We start from the raw sequence: 20,806 nt of genomic DNA on the forward strand, positions 1-20,806 counted from the left end.
GAGTGAAATAATTTTTTTTAAGAGAAGTACGAATATCACACATTTGTACACAGTACTTGAGTAAATGTACTTTAATGATTATTGCTGTTATTTTTATTCTAATAATGACTACTTTATCATACAATGTTGACATGCATTAAAGGTATAAATCAAACTATTATTTTCATCATTTTGTCTATGAAGAGAAAAAAGCTGAGCACTTGTTCTCACAGATCAAGGTGACGTCGCCAAATTGCTCTAATTGTACAGTGAAACAGTGCAAATCCCAAAGATGCTCTATTTATTATGATGTTCAATTGAGTGAACTTGTAAACACTCACAATTGAGATGCTGGAACCTGAGACGGTCATTATCACAAATAGTTGCAATCACCATTAACTATTATTCTGTTGTTCCTCTCAAGGGAAAGTATGAGGTGTTGGATCCTGCGTTCTTCTCTTGGGTGGCACACTTCAAAGTTCAGAAAAGTACTTTTAGCTTCAAACCAAGAGAAGCCAAAGAACAGTGTGTACATGTCTAATGCTGAACTAATGGACATTTTGTTGTTGTCTTAACAAATACCCATTGAAAAATAAAGTAAGTCTACTACAAGACATTATCTGCTTTCCTGTCTCCATCTACAGGACAGAATAAGTAGTGCTGTCACATGTGTTCAGCATGAACAATTTGAAAGTTCATATACGCTTCCTACTGTACACTGAAAAAATAACTTGACGAATAAAACACACCCAATAAATCATATAATCTGTAACACCCTCAGAAAAGATGTTGACGGCATTTATGGACGGCATTTATTAATTTCTATTTTTTTCAATTTAATTTTGATTCTTGAATGAGATAATGCACGAAAGGGACAGTGAAGGCTGAAGATAATGGAGCTGCCATTGAGACCAGAAGTTACACGGCGTATTAGGTGTCAATCTGCAGGCATATTTTGAATGTGCTTCAACATTCCCCTCCTGTTACCTTTAGTCAAATTCCTTGTTTGTGCAAACTTACTTGGCCAATAAAACTGATTCTGATTCTGATGATTCTGATTCTGTTAGGCTTGAGGCTGAAGCAGCGAGTCAGTTCTCTCTGGTGGCATTGACTGATCTGCTGGGTTTCCTCTCTTGTGGGAATGCTGTTAGACTGCAGAGATGTATGCGCTGTGTTCAGTGTCGCCTGTTTCATGTTTGGAGATGCAAAAAACAGCCCCAGCTAGTTCCAGTGCCGTTGGAGTGAGAAGTCAGACCGGCAGAGACTAGTTTATTTGGGGTGACAAGGAGAAACTATAGCACTGTAACCAGTGCTGCCGCTAGCCATGTTGGTGCCCTAAGCATAACTCCTTCATGATGCCCCCCCTGAGATAGGAAATGGACCCACGGCGAGCGGCGTCGACAGGGGGCGGGGGTGCCCCCTCAGGACTTGGTGCCCTATACGCACAGCGCGTATACACTCAAAAAAACCGATTCAAGCCCTTCTTAGAGGTGATACATTTAAATATTGTTTGATACATTTAAATAAATCAATTACAAAACGAAGATATTTATATTGAATGGGTGTAACACAAAATGTATGAATACTTTCATTTATTAGATTTATTTAGGTTACACTCACAAAAACGATTCAAGCCCTTCTTCGAGGTGACACATTTAAATATTGTTTGATACATTTAAATAAATCAATTACAAAAATAGATTTTTATATTTAATGGGTGTAACACAAAATGTATGAATACTTTCATTTATTCGATTTATTTAGGTTAGATGGTGTGCATATCAACTAAAAATAAATGTGTTTCATTGAGGACTACCCTTTGCGCATGCGCCTTCTGAAAATCAGTTGTTTGCATGAGGTGAAGACACTTTCAGGGCTGTACGGTGGTGCAGTGGCTCGCACCGTTGCCTCAAAGCCACAGGTACGTGGGTTAAATTCCCAGTCGGGGCGTTCCTTCTGTGTGGAGTTTTCATATTTTGTTAGTTAGTTTATATTTTGAGTTGGACAAACATAAATTAATTTAATTTAATGAATATCGTTATTTTATTTTCGATGTATTTGATACAAATGAGTTGGACTAACTTAATTACATTTTATTGAACTGATGTGCTAAATTTGAGTTTGAGTTGCATATAATTATTGGATGGAAAACCTGCCAACAATTTAATTGAGTTCATCCAATGAGTCATTTCTTTGAGTGTAGTGCGCGTTATGGGAGCGGCGGCGCTGACTGTAACAAAGAGGATACTCCCACTGCTGCTGTGCAAGGATCATCTTTCCGTCACAGAGACAAGACACCCTGTACCAACTCTGATCCAGAGCTGCTCCTAATTTAGAAACCGACAGGAACAATCTTGATGTTATTTCAGTTTCTGCACTTCATGTTTAATGTATCTGATTCACAGTCTCTTATTTTCATAATAAAGTCATCCATTACTTTTACATCCAGTTCAAGACGATACTTGTATTTAAACTGTTGCGCTCATATTGACAAAGCCAAGTTTCATCTCTGAAAAGAGTGTATTGTCTCTAACTTATTTTGCTTTAACTGATGAAAGAGAAGCATCTTCTCCCCGTCTCTCAATAATTACTTTGTGCCAGACTCCAGATATTTCCTCTGTATTTTCCAATGAAATAATCACATGTTAAAATAAAGTTATTCATTCAACAACTGGATTATTTGTATGTAATTGTACCTGAATGTCTTGAGTGCAGATAAACTGCTGTGATATGCAACAACCAGCGTAACCCACGTAAGATTCTACTCTGTTTTATTCATATATTACAAGCATGAAATTGGGCCTATGATGGCGTGGACAGGCCCTGTTCTTACTCAAGTGTGCAGCAGCCACATGAGACAGGAGGACAGATACAGAGCTGTCATGTGCTGGAATGCTCTCATTACTTTATGGCATGTAGTATCCAAAACCAATCAACTAAACTAAGGTTCAAAGGAACACTGTGTGCTGCAAATCTCTGGTCATATTAAAATAAAATGTGTTGTGCAGTGTTGATCTTTTTCTACAAGTTGGCTATCACACACACACATTACTTCAGTAGCCTATGAGTGTTGCCACCCACTCTTAGACTTACAGGGGTATACATTGTTCCCATAACTCTAACAAATAAAGAGGAGAAAGATGCTCAAATGATCAAAATCATTTGTGTCCCTTCCCCGACCATGTGGGTACAAGGCACTGAGCTAAGTCTGCCTTCACGTGTTGACACCTTGTTTCCTCAAGACCTGAAGCCTACTTTTCTCTTTGTTTTTGTTGCCCTCTTTGTAATATGAATTATACTCACCATGTGATACGCTGTGGTATTATTGACAAGTAAATGAGTACTATATTGTACATGGTTGGGAGTATATATGCCTATTAATTTGGTGGCCCTTTTAAAAAGGAAACCGTTTGTTAAGGGTTTATACGCTGTAATTAATGGATGTATTAGGAGTTTATAATGCTTTGAAGATCAGAAACAAAAGACAAACCGATAGGATTCCCCTTAAGCCTCTCTTGTGCGCACGCGTCATCGTTTCCGAGATCTCCGAGGGCACTTTAACGCAGCACTGTGGATGTAACTGCGTCTCCTACGTCAACGCTCTTTAAACAGAGCAGCCACACGTTAAAAGTTTGTGACAATTAAGGCGGCGCTCCTTCACTATCAACCAGACTCCTCTCCTCTGGCCGTTTATAAAACACCTCCTAGCCAGGCTGTCTCCGAGGATTGTGTCATTTTTCTCAGGTAAATAAAGGATATCTTGTTTACCGGCGTTCTTACGTAAAGTGTTTACGTAAAGTCTTTACGTAAAAGCCTTACGTAAAGTCTTTACGTGAAGTTAGCGTTAGTTCATGTAGGTTAATAGTCAAAAGTAACGATTAACTAACGCTATAGGAGGAATTAGAAAACGGAATTAATAATATTATGTTCAAGTCATATTTAGGTTGAAACTGTATCTTTATTAGAGTAACGCTATGTCAGATTAACGGCGTTAAATGAGTATTTTACGCTAAATATCGATTCAGCTTTTGACCTCTTCTGTCAGGGACTAGGTTTAGTTATTAGCTATTAGTTACTAGCTAGCTAGCTAACCTCCTGCTTGGCTTAACGCTCTGCTCAAGGCGAAGACAGTTGGTTTCACCGACTTTCTACATACATATGTTTCCAGTCAATTCTTCTGCCAACAGTAAGTACAATGTTTAGAGCTTTTTACGTTTGGGATAAAGTGGTTATTGTTAAAAGAACAACACCATGTAACCACTGTTTTTTACCTTGATTGAACTCTGGGCACTGAAAACCCTGCGTAGACACAACAGAATGAGAAGAGAGAAAGATGAGAGAGGCACACTAGTGAGTACAGGGACTTTGTTTTTTAAAGAAACTAAATCTGACCTCCTGACCTTTCCGTCCATGTGTCTTTTCTCTCCTCAGAGCTCATTGAACATAGACCTCACAATTAGTAATTTTACCACCTGATGACAGAAAAAAAAGCCGTAATTGAACACTTCCCTAAGTCAAGGACATTTACCGATGTTTACACAAAAAACACCATGTCCTCCAAGACCATATTAAAACAGTAAAGAGAAATCCAGGTGAAAACTGAGGAAACTGAAGCAAAAACAGCAATATCAGTTGGAATACTTTTTTTTCAGGAATCTGTAGACTAAATAACACTTTAGTCCCATCTGTCTACCAGAGACCTCAAACCAGAAAACATCCTGCTGGACAGCAGTCATGTATGTTTACTGACTTTGTGCTTTGTAAAGAAGGTGTTGCCATTTGTGGGATTACACATACATTCTGTGGGACTCCTGAGTCCCTCACTCCAGAGCACCCATACAATGCAGCAGTGGACTGGTGGGGCCTCGGCACTGTACTGTTTGAGATGCTGTATGGACTGGTGAGTTGAGGTGAAACAATCTTTCCATCTTATCACCTTTTGTAGCATCTTCTCCTTCCTCTATCTCCCTGTCTTTTCTCTCAGCCTCCATCTTACAGCCGGAGCAAAGCAGAGACGTTTGACAACATACTTCATGCTCCTCTGATGTTGCGTCGGGTTTTTTTTCCGGACGCTTACTCTCAGAGGGATTGCTGGAAAGAGATGTCTCCAATTGATAAGGTGGGAGCCATGACCTTGTAAGTACACACAAAGACGGGTCCCTGTGATATCAGCTACATTGACCCAGAGTTCATGCTAAGAACTGTCCATGCATCTGTGAGTGAGCGGTGTCAGGCGGGCAGGACCAGCGAGGCCTTCCCAGGATTCTCTTTCATGAACCCGGCGGAGTAGGTGGCAGCAGAGACAGTTTCATAACAACAATTCCTCTGGGAGAATTTTAGTTCAAATATTTATTGTGTTATGTCAGAAATTATTAAATAAAAGTCTATTTTTTAACACAAAAAGAATGATTGCACTAACACTGCATTTCTCATTGATTTCCCACTAAATTACAGAATATTCCATGTAATAAGTTATTTTAAGCATCAGTTCATACTGTAAAATATTCTGGTCACTATTTCTCAAGTCCTAGTTCCATTAATGTGTAAAAAAAACTGGAAGAATAAACACTCAATCTGAAGCAGCTTTATTTTTTAACACTTGACATATTCATTTTTAAAAATATAATACAAACATGTATTGCAACTTTCCCATTCCAAATTTTGAAAATACTTCACAGGCTGCCTTAAAATCATGCACAGTAACGGAGGCATTGTGCACAAACAATATGCAGAGAGTATTGGTATTACATAAAACCTCAGGATGCCAGTGGGTTCAAACACTTGAACACAAATTGGACCCAATTCTGACTTTTAGTGACAAACACAAAAAGCCAATCACTGTTGAGAACCTAATGAGTGTCTCCAGGATGAGAGCATCTGGTCTGATCCTTTTACAGCACTTCACGAGACTATTTAAGAAGCAGTTCATACAGTTCATAGCAGTGGCTTCCTGCGTGTCAGTAAAGGCTGAAGGAGGCGTAGCTCTGGTCACTCTGGCAAGTGAAGTAAGCTATCAGCTGACCGTTACATATCATCAGAAACAAGCCGCTACCTGTGGAGCAGAAAAAATGGAGATCATCAAAAACAATTGAACTCTTAAAGTTAAAATCATTAATTAAGTCATTTTTGTTTTACCTAAAGCTAGCCACCATTGCCACACCGTGGGAAACTCCAACATAACTGCAACATGGAAACAAAAGTTGCTGTTTCACAACATATTAACCAATTTATGTCCCTAAGACATATCGTTAGATTTCCGCTCACCTAGACTGGTGATCATTACATGAAGAAGTGTGACCGTGAGGGCGTAGTCCCACACCCTCCTCCTCACCACTGCAGCAAAACAAATGCCACTGCAAAAGTAGGTGAGCTCCAAGGACAGGACGTTCACTGAGGAAGATAAAAAGCGGAAAAATACGGAACATTTCAAAAAGGTTCACATCCATTGTTGATCATAAATGGCTGCATTTAGGGTGCTCACCTAAGTATTTAGAGTTGGATTCAGCAGGTTCGGTCTTAAAGTCGAATGGAATCAATCCATCAAAGTGATCCAACCTGAAGGAGAAGTTAGAACGAGATTACATGTACAATAAGAAGGGACCCGATTCTGGAACGACTTACCAACGGAACTAAAAACACAAACTGAACTGAAAACATTTAATAGCAAGGTAAAACTCTGGCTAAAAGTAAACCAGGGATGTCAACACTGAAACACACGCGCCTAGCACACACTCAATTTAATGGGTTTTTATTGTATTTTTATTGTATTGTATTAACTGTGTTTAGTTTAGAGGATCTACTACCTGTGTTGCTCTTGTATATATCTTATTATTTTATGATGTGTATGGTTAGGTGTATGAACACTCAGTCTATGCATGGATGTTTTGTCAGGTCTTCTCTATGTATGGAGAGCTGTCTGCACACATACACCACTTTTAGATTAGTTTTAGATCTAGACATGTTTCTTGTTTCTGTTTTGTTTTGTTAGAAAGGCCTGACCAGGAATTAGCCAATTGGCTAGAAACCTTCTGTATCACATGTACACTTTGTGTAATAATGTGCGCTGCTTTGTCCCTGACAAATAAAATTTATTTAAAAAAATAAAAAAAACTCTTGTAAGAAATTGAAAGAAAGTGTGTTAAACCACTCTAAAGTGTTTACATATCCAGCCTTATATGTTGTCTACTTTGAGTGTCTAGAAAAGCGCGATAGAAATTCGAAATATTATTATTATATGCTCCAGATATGGGTCGCATGGTGTGGATAAAGTGACTACTGTAAATCTCACTTGCTGCAAAGGTGGATCCACAAACAAATGATTCCGCCATGATATAAACAGGTTGGTCCCTATCGACCCCCTTGACTTCCTGCTGTCTGTGTATTGTGTACATATTGCCCCCCCCCCCCCCCAAATAACTACAGACTACACGTGACATATGTTGCCTACAAAACCAGTAAAAAAACAAAAAGAAGCATACCACCCGCGCGCATGCGTGTAAGAGATCCTCACCTGAAGGCACCGAAGCACACGCTCCCAATCATGTAGAAAAGAGAGTAAAACATCACCAGACATAGCAGCAGATTGGACAGCACGGTCTGCGGAGTTGAGACAGAACAACAGAACAACAGAGCAACGGAACAACATCACAACACAGCATATGATGTGTTGGAGCAGGCGACGCGCACATCTTCCGCGTGAACACCAACCTGAAGCGATGCGGTCCTACATGCTAACAGGCTGCAGCGGGAGGCGGACAGCCGCTCTATCTGCTGCAAAACCTGCTTTTACAGTTAGGATTATAATCCGCATGTTACAAAAAACACACAACACAGCTTTGTCGTAGTCTATTCATTTGATAATCGCACATGATTTCCACAATCAATCGATCCCCCACCGGAATGACACTTCACGCAGACGTTACGCATGACACACACGTACTGATCTCTCACCTTCGAGTCGACCGCTTTGCCTTTGAATGCCATCTCATGGTTCGTACTTGTTATATTACTAAATAATGGCAGGCTGCAGCACGACGCACGAGCCCGTTAATCCCCGTGAAAACTGGATTTATTCTGCCATCTAGCGACCAACTCCGGACGCAAAGCAGCGCCGCCGCTTCCACCGTCGTCCCCTGAACTCATTTCAACTCGTATCAGGACGGCCTTTGTTGACTGGAATATATACTTTCTCTCTGTGTACCTGTTAGCTGCAGCGTCTGAATACGTAGCCATTCATACGACGGCGGTGGGTTTTAAATCCGGTGCATTTCATCAAATACGATGGCGAGAACGGCCAATAGAATCAGGAGCTTTATTATACGGGAGAAAGCATAACCGCCCAATGTGGGAGGGAGAGAGTCCGGCCAGACAGCTGGAGAGATGATGTGGTTCAACGTGAGTGTTTGGACTATTAGCGACTCTCCTAAGACTTCAACTCAACCGGAGAACACCAGGAAGGAATAAAGCGCCCGCAGTAGCCCCACTGTTACATTACATGGATTGGCTGTCACATTAAAGCCATAAAGCACACCTCCATGTGACACCACGCAGTCCGACACACCGACTGCCTGAATGTTGAATTTCTGCCAAATGTGACCCCGCAGCAGTGATTTAGCGTGTAAAACGCAGTGTTTCTGCCCAGGTTTGAGTCGGCTAAACTCAACCATTCCTGTGCGACTTCATTCAACGTCACTGGGGAAGAGAATCACTCGTACAGAGCAGCCGACACAAGAGCAGAGACGTTTTAACGGACTCATCAGCCCAGCCTCGTATTTGGGCCGTTTTTGGGGTGAAAACAACTAATATATAATTGTGTGTTTTTGTACAGGCCTTGTACAGGGTATTTAAATCCCACAGTTAGCACCGGCGTGTACAAACTGATAATCGCCTGTGCTCGCATCGCATCTGATGTGGCACACAAATGAGCAGTTTGACGAGTAACTGGGGCGAAAAACCTCCCGTTGGACAACAGAACCGACCAACCGCTCGCCAACGGTCACGGAGACACTGCGCTCCGGTGACACACAGCCGTACTTCTGAGGGGGGGTACTTGTGAGCGGAAAGGGGCAACGTGAGCTCCACACTATCGGTGCGACTCGTTATATCGGCACTGAACTGAGTTTAGGGCGTGCTATAAGTGTAAACAGGCCGAGTATTGACCACCGATAGTAAACTGAACTTTTCCGAGACCCAAAGTTGTCAGGCAGCGCATCTTGCACGCATGCGCATCCTTCTATCCAGCTCTAAATAAGAGTTAAAACAGAAACGAGGTGAGTTCTACGTTTTTAAACAATACGGGCGTTAATACTCATTTATTGCGGTGAACAGTGGCACAATTTGAAAAAGCGGCCTTCGTGTGGCTAATTAGCGTGAGTTCACATTATTTACACTCTGATTTAAAACGGCGAAAAGAAATCGTTTTTTTTTCTTTTTTCAAGTTTCTATTGAAGAAATAAATCAAGCAACATTGTTGAAGCTGGAAACAGCGTCGCGCTGTAACTGTGAGTGTTGTGCGGGGTTGTGCGAAATATTGGCGATTTGTAGAATGCGTTTTCCTATTGTTATTAACCTGGAAACTTATTTATTACTGATCGTCCTTAGCTGGCTGCATCCAGTCCCAATGCTACGGCTCCAGCCCTCCGTTCAGATGGACGGGGGGAGCTAGCTGGCTGCTAGCTGCACGGCAGCGCTAGCTAGCAGCTGACATTCCGTGACAAGGGGAAAGTAAAGAAAATAACTCGAGGCACGGAAAACACTCCGGCAGGAAATTACACGGCAAACACGCGCCTCTGTTCGACGCGTAGCGCCTTTGCAGGATTTGTTTAAATGGGTAACTTGAGTAATTTACATAGTTTAAACGTGTTGGTGGCCTCTTCCTATGCTCCGCCATTTTGTATAAGACGAATGCTAATCATGGGCGCTCCTACACACTTTATTTATGGCGAGAATAAAATTGAGGTATTATGTGCAAAGTCAAACTTAATCCAGATCCACGAGCTCGGGCTGTTATTTACTTTCCCCATGGTTATGACCGCCATGCAAACAGAAAATATCTCCTTAATTCGGTGTTGAACATGCGTCAAGACGAAAACGTTATGTCGTAATATTAGTCAGATTAAAACGCTTTTAAGTTTGGCCAGTCAGTGCAGGAAACAGTGTTTCCTTTAAAATTGATAATCAAATGACCCTCTCACTTGTTCATAGCAAGGCAAACGGCCGGTTTTAGGAGATACTGTTAAAACAAGGAAAAGATGAACTTGTGTGGTTAACTTCAAGTTGAGACATCTTTCCTCATGTTTGTCAATGGTCCAAATAAAGGTTCATCCCATTGGGACCGTTTGTGAACGGATAGCCCCGTTAGATGACCAGCAAAACAATATTATTATTGAGTGTTTTGTCTGAAATCGAAGTGCATGGTGTATCCTGCAAGCCAGCACACAGTCGCCATCTAGCGGTGGTGTTGGGTAGTATTGTTTACAAGTGCAGGGAGACGCTGCATTTATCGTTGGGAGCACTTTGTAGGCAACACCATACATTCGTGCTTCACTGTAATAATCAAGCATAGTCGGCCCAATGGATAGAGATCAATGTCATAATTTAAATCAGAGATGTGGTCTGAATCTTTCTGCTCAACCCATTTATACACTGGTACCATTATGTTTTTGTGTCAGTATATGACAATGTCTTTGATGTGACTGTTATTGTGTCCATGCAGGTTGGGGATATCATAGGAGTGGGAATGACCGACACACCACCCAGTGATGGTCCCTCCAAGGGTGCTGAGTTTGATATGATGGGTGCTCTGGACTGGAAGGACGGTATTGCCACGCTGCCAGGCAGTGACATCAGGGTACGAGAGAGTTGTGTTCCTGCCCTGTAGCATCTCTGATTGTGGGAATGTTTGTGCACAAGTCTCTGACCCTGCACAGATTTGTGATAGCAGGGTTCCCTGTTGTGTTCAATAGACACTTGCCTTAAATTAGAACCACCAAAAAAACTATTTCACACATGGTATGCCATATATTTAAAGAATAACTATAGCGGCGTTCCGTCGACATAGTTCATTGTTAAGCTGCTAAAAAGCTGCAGACACAGTGAATTTTTTTTTTTTAACGCAAATGACAAGAGATCGTTTAACTCTTTTTCTTTTGTCTTTATTTGATGCAGCAAAGCATTAACTAAATACACAAATAATAAACTCTATCACACGGTACAACTATATGCTCCCATGCAGCTCTTTGTTTTGTACCTGCCGCCGTCATGACATCATTAAATCAACAAAAACCAATATGTACACTTGTGGCTCTTACAGTGACTATTATATAGAATGCTTTCTACTCACTACATTCTTCAGGTGTCGACATGAATTAGGGTGACGTACCACTACTGCTTTACAATTTCCTGTGAGACACCCTGATGAGCAAATCTGTCTCTACCTTACTTTTGTCTTTCAGTTTCGCATGACAGAGTTCGGGACTCTTGAGATCGTCACAGACCTAGAGGTCAAAGGGCAGAAGGCAGAGCCTGAGACCTTGGACCCAGCTCAGTCGCACACTCCTACCCCTCCACCAGAGAGCCAATTGCAGACTGGCAAGGACACAGCTCCAGCCAATCAGAGTGAGCCAGGATCCTCTAAAGGTAAAGGTAGGACAGCACATTTGTAATCTCTCTAACATGGTTATTGTAAAAGAATGGCAGTGTTTTTACTTTCAATGCTCCAAACGTCAGTTCCAGCCCTTCTCTGTACTTTGTCCTCCAGGCCCCGGTCCTGTGCTTCTGTCTTTAGAAGAGGGTCCTAGTACGGAGGGCCCTAGTGTGGAAGTTGGTCCCAGTGTTGAGGTTGGCTCTAGCGCAGACGGGGCCCAAAATGGAGAGTTGTCCAGGTGCCGGGCCTGTGGCGGCCGTGTTCTCCGAGACGCCCTCCTTCAGGGCAAATTCTGTAGCTCCATTTGTGCGCAGCCCTCCAGTGGCAGATCGTCCCCAGGGGAAGCGAGGGAGAGTCAAGCAGTGGATGGGGAGAAGCTGGGTAAGCGTGTGCGCAAAAAGAGGAAGATCTATATGGATTCTGGTGATGAAGAGGAAGACAACCAAGAGGAACCAGAGGTAGGGAGTATACTCTTACGTTGTTCTCTAGTGTTGTTTTCCTTCAGAGCTACACGTGTTCAGTGGCGTCTTGCTGTCATAGATTGTGCAACAAAGTATACTTATTTTTCTACACTGATATTTTATCTCTTCGTCTCTAAGTTGAGAAAGTTGATTGCTCTGATTATTGACACATTCTTTTGTTTCACCTTTTGTAGGAAAAGGCCAAAACTACCAAAGGCAGGAGAGGTGCCAAAATTGCCAAACTGGGTACGTAAGACTGCCGCCGCTGTAGGAAGAGTCTTCAACTGACTGCCATGGTTAACTCAATCAAAGGCATTTGCAGACTCACTGTTTACTACACAATTTAATTAAACCCTTTGAAGATTGTCCTCTGATTTTTGACTTTTTCGTATGCATTAAAAGGTCAAATATTTTTTTATTGTACTAAACTATCAGAATTTAAGAGAATTGTCACGGAAACTGAGCCAATCTGAATTAAGTTATCCTCAAACGGGGGATGAGGTGTATCTGCATCTGTGTTGTTCATGAATCTGATGGTGGTCCTTATGCATCAAGCTCAGGACATAATACTTCATGTTTTTTCCCAACTTTCAGGGACCGCCCCAGCCAATAAGAAACGGGCATGGAGCTGGCCTTCTTACTTAGAAGAAGAGAAGGCCATCGCTGCTCCGGTTAAACTATTCAAAGAGGTATTTCCCCCCCATATACGCCGGCCAATTTCATATGCTTTCGTCACAAGTACAACCAGATGTTTGTGTGTTGGGTCTCGGACGGTGCGATAATGTTCATTTGCCTTGCAGCACCAGTCACTTCCTCAAAGCAGGAACAGTTTTAAAGTGGGAATGAAGCTGGAGGGGCTGGACCCGTCTCACCCGTCCCTGTTCTGTGTACTCACTGTTGCAGAGGTGCGTGTGCTCATAGTTGTTTGTCACGAGACCACATCCATCTTCATCGCCGTTTGTGAATCAGAACTTGACTGTCCCTTTTTATTCTCAGATACAAGGCTATAGGGTAAGGCTCCACTTTGACGGTTACCAAGAATGCTATGACTTCTGGGCCAACGCCGACTCGTGGGATATGAAACCAGCCGGCTGGTGTGAGAAGAATGGGCATAAGTTATTGTTGCCTAAAGGTAGTCTCAGATACACAGAAATGGAGCCGTCTATCCATGCTTTTATAAACGCATGTTCTAAGTGGGTTTGTCTCGCAGGTTGTAAGGACGGAGAGTTTAACTGGAGCATGTATGTGAAGAACTGTCGGGGTCAGCTGGCCCCCAAACACCTTTTCAAGAGTCTCAACACAGTGAGTATGAAGCACACACCACCTGCGTCCTCTAAAGCCATTTGGTTGTATTCATTTCATGGATTTATATTCGGTAAATGTTTGTTTATTTTTTCTATTTCAGTCTGTTACTCCGTCTGGATTTAGAGCCGGGATGAAGCTGGAGGCGATTGACCGGAAGAACCCATCTTTGATCTGTGTAGCAACCATTGCTGCTGTTGTTGACAACCGGCTGCTCATCCATTTTGACAACTGGGATGACACATATGATTATTGGTAAGAGCCTTGTTTAAGACTGAAGGAAGGGGTATGAAAGATATCCGCCAGTCTTCTTGGAGGCTTTAAATCCAAGCGAACTCTACGTAGTTTACTAGTAGTTGTTTTTTGTCAAGGTGTGACGCTAGCAGTCCATACATCCATCCTGTAGGATATTGTGAAGAGGCTGAGCTCACTCTGACCACTCCAGCTGGTAAGACCCAGACCAAGACACACGTGGGTCAGTATACATTATTTTAATATTCTCTAAGTTATACAAATGTATATTCTGCTGATTCAATGCTTGTTTACTTGTGTAATCAATGTATTTTTTTACGTGAAAGTATTTCACACATTTGTGGTATTTCTTAAATATTGTTGCTCCTGTAAGAAATAATGACTTGAACACTTGTTAAGTGTAAATATATTACAGATCATTAAGTACATTCATGCTGAAATGCATGCTGCTGTCTGTTCCTGTGGATTTTCAGATTGTTAGAATTACTTTTGATCTACAGGGCAAGAGTCAAAAGACTGAAACTAATGGATCTAATTCCCTCTCCCCAGAATATAAGCAACCCAAGAGCTTCTCGTGGGAGAAATACCTGGAAGAGACGGGCACACAGGCTGCTCCTGCCCGCGCTTTTAAACCGGTGTGATTCTGTCTCACACACACACACACAGATATACAAGTACACGCAGCTTCAGAGTATGTATGCTAGGAGCATAGTCATGGGATTGTTGTTGTGCTCTGTGTTCGTAGCGACCTCCACACGGCTTCCAGCTGGGGATGAAAGTGGAAGCTGTGGATAAGAGGAACCCCATGCTCATCCGTGTGTCAACAATAGCAGACACAGAGGACCACCGGCTAAAGGTACGCCGGGTCTCCTTGTCTCCACGTGGGTCGATAGCTTCTCTGCTCCGCTTCTGTCTAATTTAGTTTAATGCTCACCTAGATTCATTTTGATGGCTGGAGCTCAGAATATGACTATTGGGTGGAGACCGACTACCCTGATTTACACCCTGCAGGGTGGTGTCTGAAAACCGGACACCCGCTACAATACCCTAACGGTGAGACACACACACACACACACACACACACACACACCTACACACACACACACCTACACACACACACTCTCACTCTTCTGTTCTGCCTGATATTCAGAGAGGTTAGTCAAAGTTTTTAAAGGGAAGGATCAAAATTGTAATTTCAACAGATAAGTAAGCAGAGTTTGTCTCTGCTTCATTTAACCTCTGGAGGAATCTATAATGAATTGAACATGGAAATGGTCTTCTTACAGATGTTTTTGAAGTTTTATGAACTTTGTGTGTGTGTGTGTGTGTGTGTTTTTCAGGCTCCAGTGATTTAGTAACTGCCCCAGGACAAGGTTGTCCCACCCCAGGATGCAACGGGGTTGGCCATATTCGAGGACCTCGCTATGGGACCCACTACACGTTAGTTAAACATACTGTTGCTCTTTCTGTGTTTCCAATTGTTTTTCACTCCTAATGTCGTATGGTACATTTAAGATTATTTTCCAAATCCTTTTTTGATTGTTAAATATATTAAGTATTGTTTAATTGTTATATCCTATATATTCAGAATTCCTACAGTCTGTGACTGTCAAAGTGAAGGAAAACTTCAGTTTATTTGTATTTATTATTATTTGTATATTATGCTGCAGCTTTTTGATTCAACAGCATATTGATAGTTAAGTCTCATTTGAACAATATTTGAGAACAGTATGTATTCGGTACAGGAGGAGCAGGAAGAGTCGATGTTCTTAAATGTAAATGATACGTGTGGGCCGCAGTGTAAATGTGTTGCTTGTTTGTGTGGGAGTTCTGAGTCTTTAAGCTAAATTCTAGTGGCGTTTCTGGTCTGATTTGTTGTAGCCTGCTAATTTGCAAAGCATCAAATGTAAAATGCGGCAGTTTGTTTTGGGCCTGGGTAAAGTGTGTGTGTGTGTTGTGTGTGTGCAGTCAGGTGAGCTGTCCCTATTCGGAGATGAATCTGAACAAGGAGGGCTTGCCGCCGGACCGCCTCAGTGGAGAACGCCCTCTCGCCCTCAGTGGGCCTCATCCACGGGGGCGCCGCCCCGATCCTCAAACAAACACCACAACACAGGCCTCCTCAGCAGCGGACCCGCCGGAAGGAGCTGAAGACTCCCAGAACAGGTCTGCAGCTGTCGCTGAACACGCTTTAAAGGCGCCATGTGTAATGCCTGGTCAGATGCTCCAAAGACACAAGAGGCACCGCTGCTCCTCGGTGTTTACGTTCGCCACTCGTGTGGAGGTGCCGTGAGGTGGGCTGTACGTTCCATATACCTTTTTGATAGTTGCAGAAACAAGAAACAACTCTATTTTTGTTTTGTGGTCAGTGGTCAGCACTTACAGCCCCGTGAGAAGAACCTTTAGTTAGCAGCGCAGCAACTAGAGGTTTGCCAGCAAACGCCTCGGCGCCAAGAGTCACTGCGGCCTGATGGATCCGGGGGGTCCAACCTGTGTTGCTGGTCCCCAGGACAAGACCACTTTGGGTTTAAGTCTGATAAACAAACTATCAAAAAGCACACTTACTATGGATTCATTTCAGAAAAGCCCTCACAGCGCTACTTGCAGTGACTCACTATCACCTCTCGAGCTACAAGTGGAAGACTGGGAGCTGCTGTTTAGCATCCTCATTGCAGTCGATAGCTCTGCAATTCAAAGCATCCACTTTGTGAGGATAACGTGAACCATGTGACCTCTTCACGTTCTGTTTATTGTGTTAGTTCATTTGTTGAACGTTTTAAACGATTCTGGCCAGATCTCACACATTGTATATTTTAAAGTCACTAACACTCCCAAGGGAACTCCTTTAACTCTTTTCATTGGTTTGTTTCTGAGCGTGTTGTCTGTGTTGCTAGGAAACCGTTGACGATGGAGGCTGAGCGTTTAGGACGTAACACTCAGCCAGAGCCACCGGGTGGAGCCAGTGAGCAGAGCCACAACGGAACGAGGCCTAAACGGTACCGTGGTGAAGCATCACAGCCAGCTGTGCGGCTGCAGTTGATGCAGAAGATGTTCTCTCGCACTAAAGAATGACTTCGAACTTGTTTGTGTGTTCAGGACTGCTCCAGTTCCCAAATACCTGAAAATGCACTACGTCAAAGAGGAGATTGATGACAGTCAAGGTGCGTGTGAATGTGAGTAAAATGACACGCGAGGAAGCACCTGAGCCACCAACTCGCTCCCACTGACCGCTGCCGTCCCTCCTCTTCCTCCCTCGCCGTAGCCTCTGCAGACGCCATCTCCCTCCAGCAGGCCCTCCACGAGTCTGTGTTTCCCCCCGGCCTCTCTGCCTCCCCCCCCCACCGGGTGGCTCTCTGCTGGGACAAACACTGCCAGCTGCTGCCCGAGGTCCTGGGGCTGACTGCCAAGAGAGTGGCCACTTGGAGCGCTGAGGAGGTCAGACATGCGTCCACACTGCCACCGAGAAGCCGACGTGCTCCTCGTTCACATCCACCATGAAGGCGTGCAGCTGTTCGGGGAACCTGCAACTGAGCTTCTCTTTCCGCCCGTCGGCTCAATAACCACTTTGATTAGATCAACATTTATTGATGACACATGTTGTGTTGGTCAGCCTCTTGGTTGCTTTTAGCTGTAAGTTGTTCTCTTGTTTTCATCAGGTGGCCACTTTTGTCAAAGGACTTCCAGGATGTAAAGAACATGCTGCTACGTTTAAAACGGAGGTAAGCACTCCGGTCATTCTTATTTACATCCCAACCTACTGACACGCAATGTTTTTGGAATGCTTGATGAACGTTTTCGTCTGAAACTGACTTCAAATTGCCCGTTTTGTAGGTTTAAGTTGTTGTCTGTCAGTCAACCAATCGATTAATTGTCACTGACTTAATACATTCAATGTGTGTGTGTGTATTGCTGCCAACTCTGTGTAGTCTGTGATACACACATATTAATAACACAGTTGCAACTAGCTGGTGAACGCAGTGGAAGATTCAGACACTTCCTTCTGCAGAGGGAATATTGGAGATTTACCAGAACCACAACTCTACATATATTGATATTGCTCCATAATGTGTGGATGTCTAAAGAAGCAGTTGTTTGTGAAGAAAATACCAGTTGATACGGCGATGCTGCGTTCCCATGTAGCCTCAGCTGTTTGATGAGGGTAACTAGGTGAGTGGTGCAGGAATGAGTCTTAAAGCCCGTAGATGACTCAGCAAAACTGCATTTCTAGTTCCTTCTCCAGGTTAATGGGGGGGGGGGGGCTTGAGATGTAATTTGGTGAGATGACTGAAATAAGTTTTGTGGTTAAACACAAGCTTAAGCTTAAGACATTTTGTCCTACACTAATCATTTTTTTAAAGCTCCACAGAAGCTTTTCCGTGTCTGACTCGTCCGCCTTGTTGTGTTTACTCTCACTCGCGCGACCGTGGTGTCGTTTGTTGACAGCCTCACGTTTGCTTTTTACTTCCGGCCACGGCGTCCACGCTTCAAACGTCATGAAAATGGTGTTCGGTGGGTGAAAAAAACCAGGCTGAACACATTGTGTAGGGATCCTAAAGATTAGTTTGCCACAGTGACGCTAACGTTCTGGGTTGGCCTCCAGGAACACATCCAGGAACACATCGCCCCTGCAGCGCTCCACGCGGATCGACCTTCGTTAAATAATCAGAACTCGTCTAAAACAAAATGATATGGAGCACATCGTTTTGGTTTTGTTCTCAGCAAATCGACGGCGAGGCCTTCCTGCTGCTCACCCAGGCGGACATCGTCAAGATCCTGTCCATCAAGTTGGGACCGGCCCTGAAGATCTACAACTCCATCCTCATGTTGAAGAACGCGGATGAGGAGTAAGACCTGACCCCAAAGACTGACGAGGAATCCCCCCCTCCCTCCCCTTGGCCCCGGAGCTCCGGCTTCATCAACGCTCCGCTAGAAGACGTTTGATCAAATCATCCAGACGAGTTTCTTCTGTCGAGCTCACGTCGTCACAGAAAACCCTCCGGCCCGCCCCGACTCCTTCCTCTCCATTGTGGACAGAACTGATCAACCTGAGGGCGAGTTTTACATGATACCATTATATCGTGTTTGTTTACGAAATCATAAAAAAAGAAACGAACTACAGGCACCTTTTTAATGCTCCTTAATATTGTACAGTTTATTAATTGGATTTAGGGTCACGGTTCTGTTGCATTTCCTGTTTTATTTGAACTGTAAATTGGGCTCAGAGCAGATGGAACAAGCATGTTTGTGCTATGTTGCATTTGACTTTCCTTTTTTTATCTGCAAAATACAATCGTGGGGTGGCGGGAGTTTAAGAAAATGTGAAACCCAGTGGAATAAAAGCACTATGTAGTTCAGCCTTCCTCCTCTAGATGGAGGAAGTGGGCCGCTCCACAGGCCTGAAGGCAGAAGAGAGTTTGATTTGAGATGGCTGAAGCTTAGATTGAATGGGGGATGGTAGAGACGCGTGTGTGTGTGTGTTTGTTTGTTTGAGAAACGGGGATGTGGTTTCCCACCAGCCCGTGTGATGTGTTTCTGATAGTTTTGTGACGAGCAGGGCTCAGGGCTACATGCTAAATCAAGGAGACTTGCAGTCTTTTAAGGTGGAAGGAGACAACAGACGAGCTCCGTCCTTCATCTGCTTTGTTGTTTTTGGGAACGGCACATGAACATGAATGTTAAAACACAGCTTTTATTGAGTTGATATGTTTAGTTTGGTTCATTCCCATTGTAAATAGTATACAGCTACAAACGAGCGGTCCCTCAGAGATTAATCCTGCTTGGTTATGCAAAGGCTTGACATCTGTCCACGGGGAAGAACTTTGTGGCAATTAACTGAAAAAGAAGAGCCTCAATTCAGACAAAGATTTTGAGAGAAAAAATAAATAAAACAAACATTGTCAGCGTCTTTGTAAATCAGCGTGTACTTCAGCAAGTTGGAATGTGTACTTCAGCAACTGTTTATATGCAAACGGCTTTTATTTATGTTCTAATTTAAAGGGTTTTGGGTTCTGGGGAAAGCTGTGGCTGTTTGATGGAAAGTGTGTGAATGGGTGAAAATAAATGAGATGCACATTGTCTGCTGTCCTCATTCAACCCCAGTTCCCCACACACAGATCGTCTGAACTGGGGTCTTTCTCTGCTTTTGTTTACTTCCCTACAGTCGTGGAAAACACAGCCACACTTTGAGGTGCAGTAGTTTCCCCCTACGAGCTTTTGTTCGGGAGCTTTGAGCTGCATCGTGGGTCTTCACCAGCGGACGGAGTTCCCTCCGTTTACTTGAAGATCTGTTGACGTGCGAGCTCAGGAGCTATTACAATTTAATTGTAAGCACTTTTAGTACATCTTGTCTGTGTTGGCGTAAAAGTTAAGCATCAAAGTGAAGGCTGGAAAGAATTGTGCAACTACTCCAGTACTGCACTTACAGTCTTGAGGTGCATTTTAATTGTGTAATTTTCTTTATTGATGCACTAAGATTTAAGATGAAGCTCCATGTCAGTTTTCAGAGTACGAGTTGTCAGCAGTTAGCAAAGAGTAATTCATCTTGTAAACTTCTCACATGGGTTCATTTAAATAACAGTTTGAGGCCTAAGAAGGAGTTAAATGAAACTTTACACAAGAAAAAGCAAAGATTAGAGAAAAGTAAAAAAATAAAGTACATATGTATGTAGTGGAGCTTCTTTTTCTTCTGATTTATTGAGCACAAATACTAATTGACGTTGGAAACTCAGGCATTTGACTAACTTTAAAAAAATTGAATTGTGGAGTTACTTGAACTTTGTATTACTAACTTTAAATATTCAGACCCAACCGAAAACACGGACTCTAGTGACATCACTTGAGGCGATTCACCAGACCTTCAGCATGCAGCTCCCTCTGGAGCCATAAAAGGTTTTATGCAACCCTTTTTTCAGTTGAGCAAAACTCCCCAATACTTTAAACAGACTTAAAGACTTTTTACCGTGTGACTAATAAAGGAATATCTAATCTAGTCTTTAAAAAAATGCTCCCCTTGAAGTTTCTCTTTAAGAAAAATCCAAGCATCTGCCAATTGGTTTTCATACCATACAGAAACTCAATTGTAGACCTATATCATGTAATTGAAAAGTCATGTATATATATAGAACTTTTTTATATATGACTGGATTGAAAATTCATATATCTAAAATATATA

The 20,806-nt window shown here is 42.8% G+C and overlaps 2 protein-coding genes across 10 annotated transcripts; one reads left to right on the forward strand and one right to left on the reverse strand.

The window, feature by feature from the left end:
* Positions 1–5,548: 5,548 nt before the first annotated feature.
* On the reverse strand, positions 5,549–8,116 carry LOC130213051 (transmembrane protein 244-like). Of its 3 annotated transcripts, none has more exons than XM_056444436.1 (7): positions 7,930–8,116; positions 7,687–7,761; positions 7,490–7,575; positions 6,461–6,534; positions 6,244–6,369; positions 6,115–6,159; positions 5,549–6,031 (listed from the first exon to the last, which is right to left on the reverse strand). In XM_056444436.1, the coding sequence occupies exons 1-7, from the start codon at positions 7,960–7,962 to the stop codon at positions 5,937–5,939; spliced, it is 534 nt and encodes a 177-aa protein (XP_056300411.1). In that variant the 5' UTR covers positions 7,963–8,116; the 3' UTR covers positions 5,549–5,936. The 3 variants fall into 3 exon arrangements, with proteins under 3 accessions (XP_056300411.1, XP_056300412.1, XP_056300413.1); XM_056444437.1 differs by having other exon boundaries at positions 7,687–7,758; positions 7,930–8,115; XM_056444438.1 differs by lacking the exon at positions 7,687–7,761 and having other exon boundaries at positions 7,930–8,110.
* An 869-nt stretch (positions 8,117–8,985) lies between these two features.
* Positions 8,986–19,710, forward strand: l3mbtl1b (L3MBTL histone methyl-lysine binding protein 1b). 7 transcript variants are annotated; one of them, XM_056444878.1, is made up of 21 exons: positions 8,986–9,248; positions 10,694–10,828; positions 11,433–11,622; positions 11,738–12,081; positions 12,279–12,330; positions 12,679–12,773; positions 12,885–12,989; positions 13,081–13,216; positions 13,295–13,386; positions 13,490–13,641; positions 13,758–13,861; positions 14,188–14,273; positions 14,384–14,494; positions 14,577–14,691; positions 14,979–15,078; positions 15,607–15,801; positions 16,530–16,631; positions 16,732–16,808; positions 16,898–17,070; positions 17,292–17,354; positions 18,355–19,710. In XM_056444878.1, the coding sequence occupies exons 2-21, from the start codon at positions 10,718–10,720 to the stop codon at positions 18,481–18,483; spliced, it is 2,532 nt and encodes an 843-aa protein (XP_056300853.1). In that variant the 5' UTR covers positions 8,986–9,248; positions 10,694–10,717; the 3' UTR covers positions 18,484–19,710. The 7 variants fall into 7 exon arrangements, with proteins under 7 accessions (XP_056300853.1, XP_056300856.1, XP_056300857.1 ...); XM_056444881.1 differs by having other exon boundaries at positions 16,907–17,070; XM_056444882.1 differs by having other exon boundaries at positions 16,732–16,796.
* Positions 19,711–20,806: the final 1,096 nt, after the last annotated feature.

Source organism: Pseudoliparis swirei, chromosome 22, assembly GCF_029220125.1.
Source record: "Pseudoliparis swirei isolate HS2019 ecotype Mariana Trench chromosome 22, NWPU_hadal_v1, whole genome shotgun sequence".
Lineage (NCBI taxonomy): Eukaryota > Metazoa > Chordata > Actinopteri > Perciformes > Liparidae > Pseudoliparis > Pseudoliparis swirei.

Excerpts from the sequence above, each read along its gene's own strand:
- LOC130213051 (XM_056444436.1), bottom strand. The coding sequence starts at position 7,962 with ATGGCATTCAAAGGCAAAGCGGTCGACTCGAAG. Across the intron at positions 7,762-7,929 it reads GCAAAGCGGTCGACTCGAAG|CAGGTTTTGCAGCAGATAGA; the intron begins GTGAGAGATCAG and ends TAACTGTAAAAG. Across the intron at positions 7,576-7,686 it reads GTAGGACCGCATCGCTTCAG|ACCGTGCTGTCCAATCTGCT; the intron begins GTTGGTGTTCAC and ends TCAACTCCGCAG.
- l3mbtl1b (XM_056444878.1), top strand. The coding sequence starts at position 10,718 with ATGACCGACACACCACCCAGTGATGGTCCCTCCAAGGGTGCTGAGTTT. Across the intron at positions 11,623-11,737 it reads AGGATCCTCTAAAGGTAAAG|GCCCCGGTCCTGTGCTTCTG; the intron begins GTAGGACAGCAC and ends TTTGTCCTCCAG. Across the intron at positions 17,071-17,291 it reads CCACTTGGAGCGCTGAGGAG|GTGGCCACTTTTGTCAAAGG; the intron begins GTCAGACATGCG and ends TGTTTTCATCAG.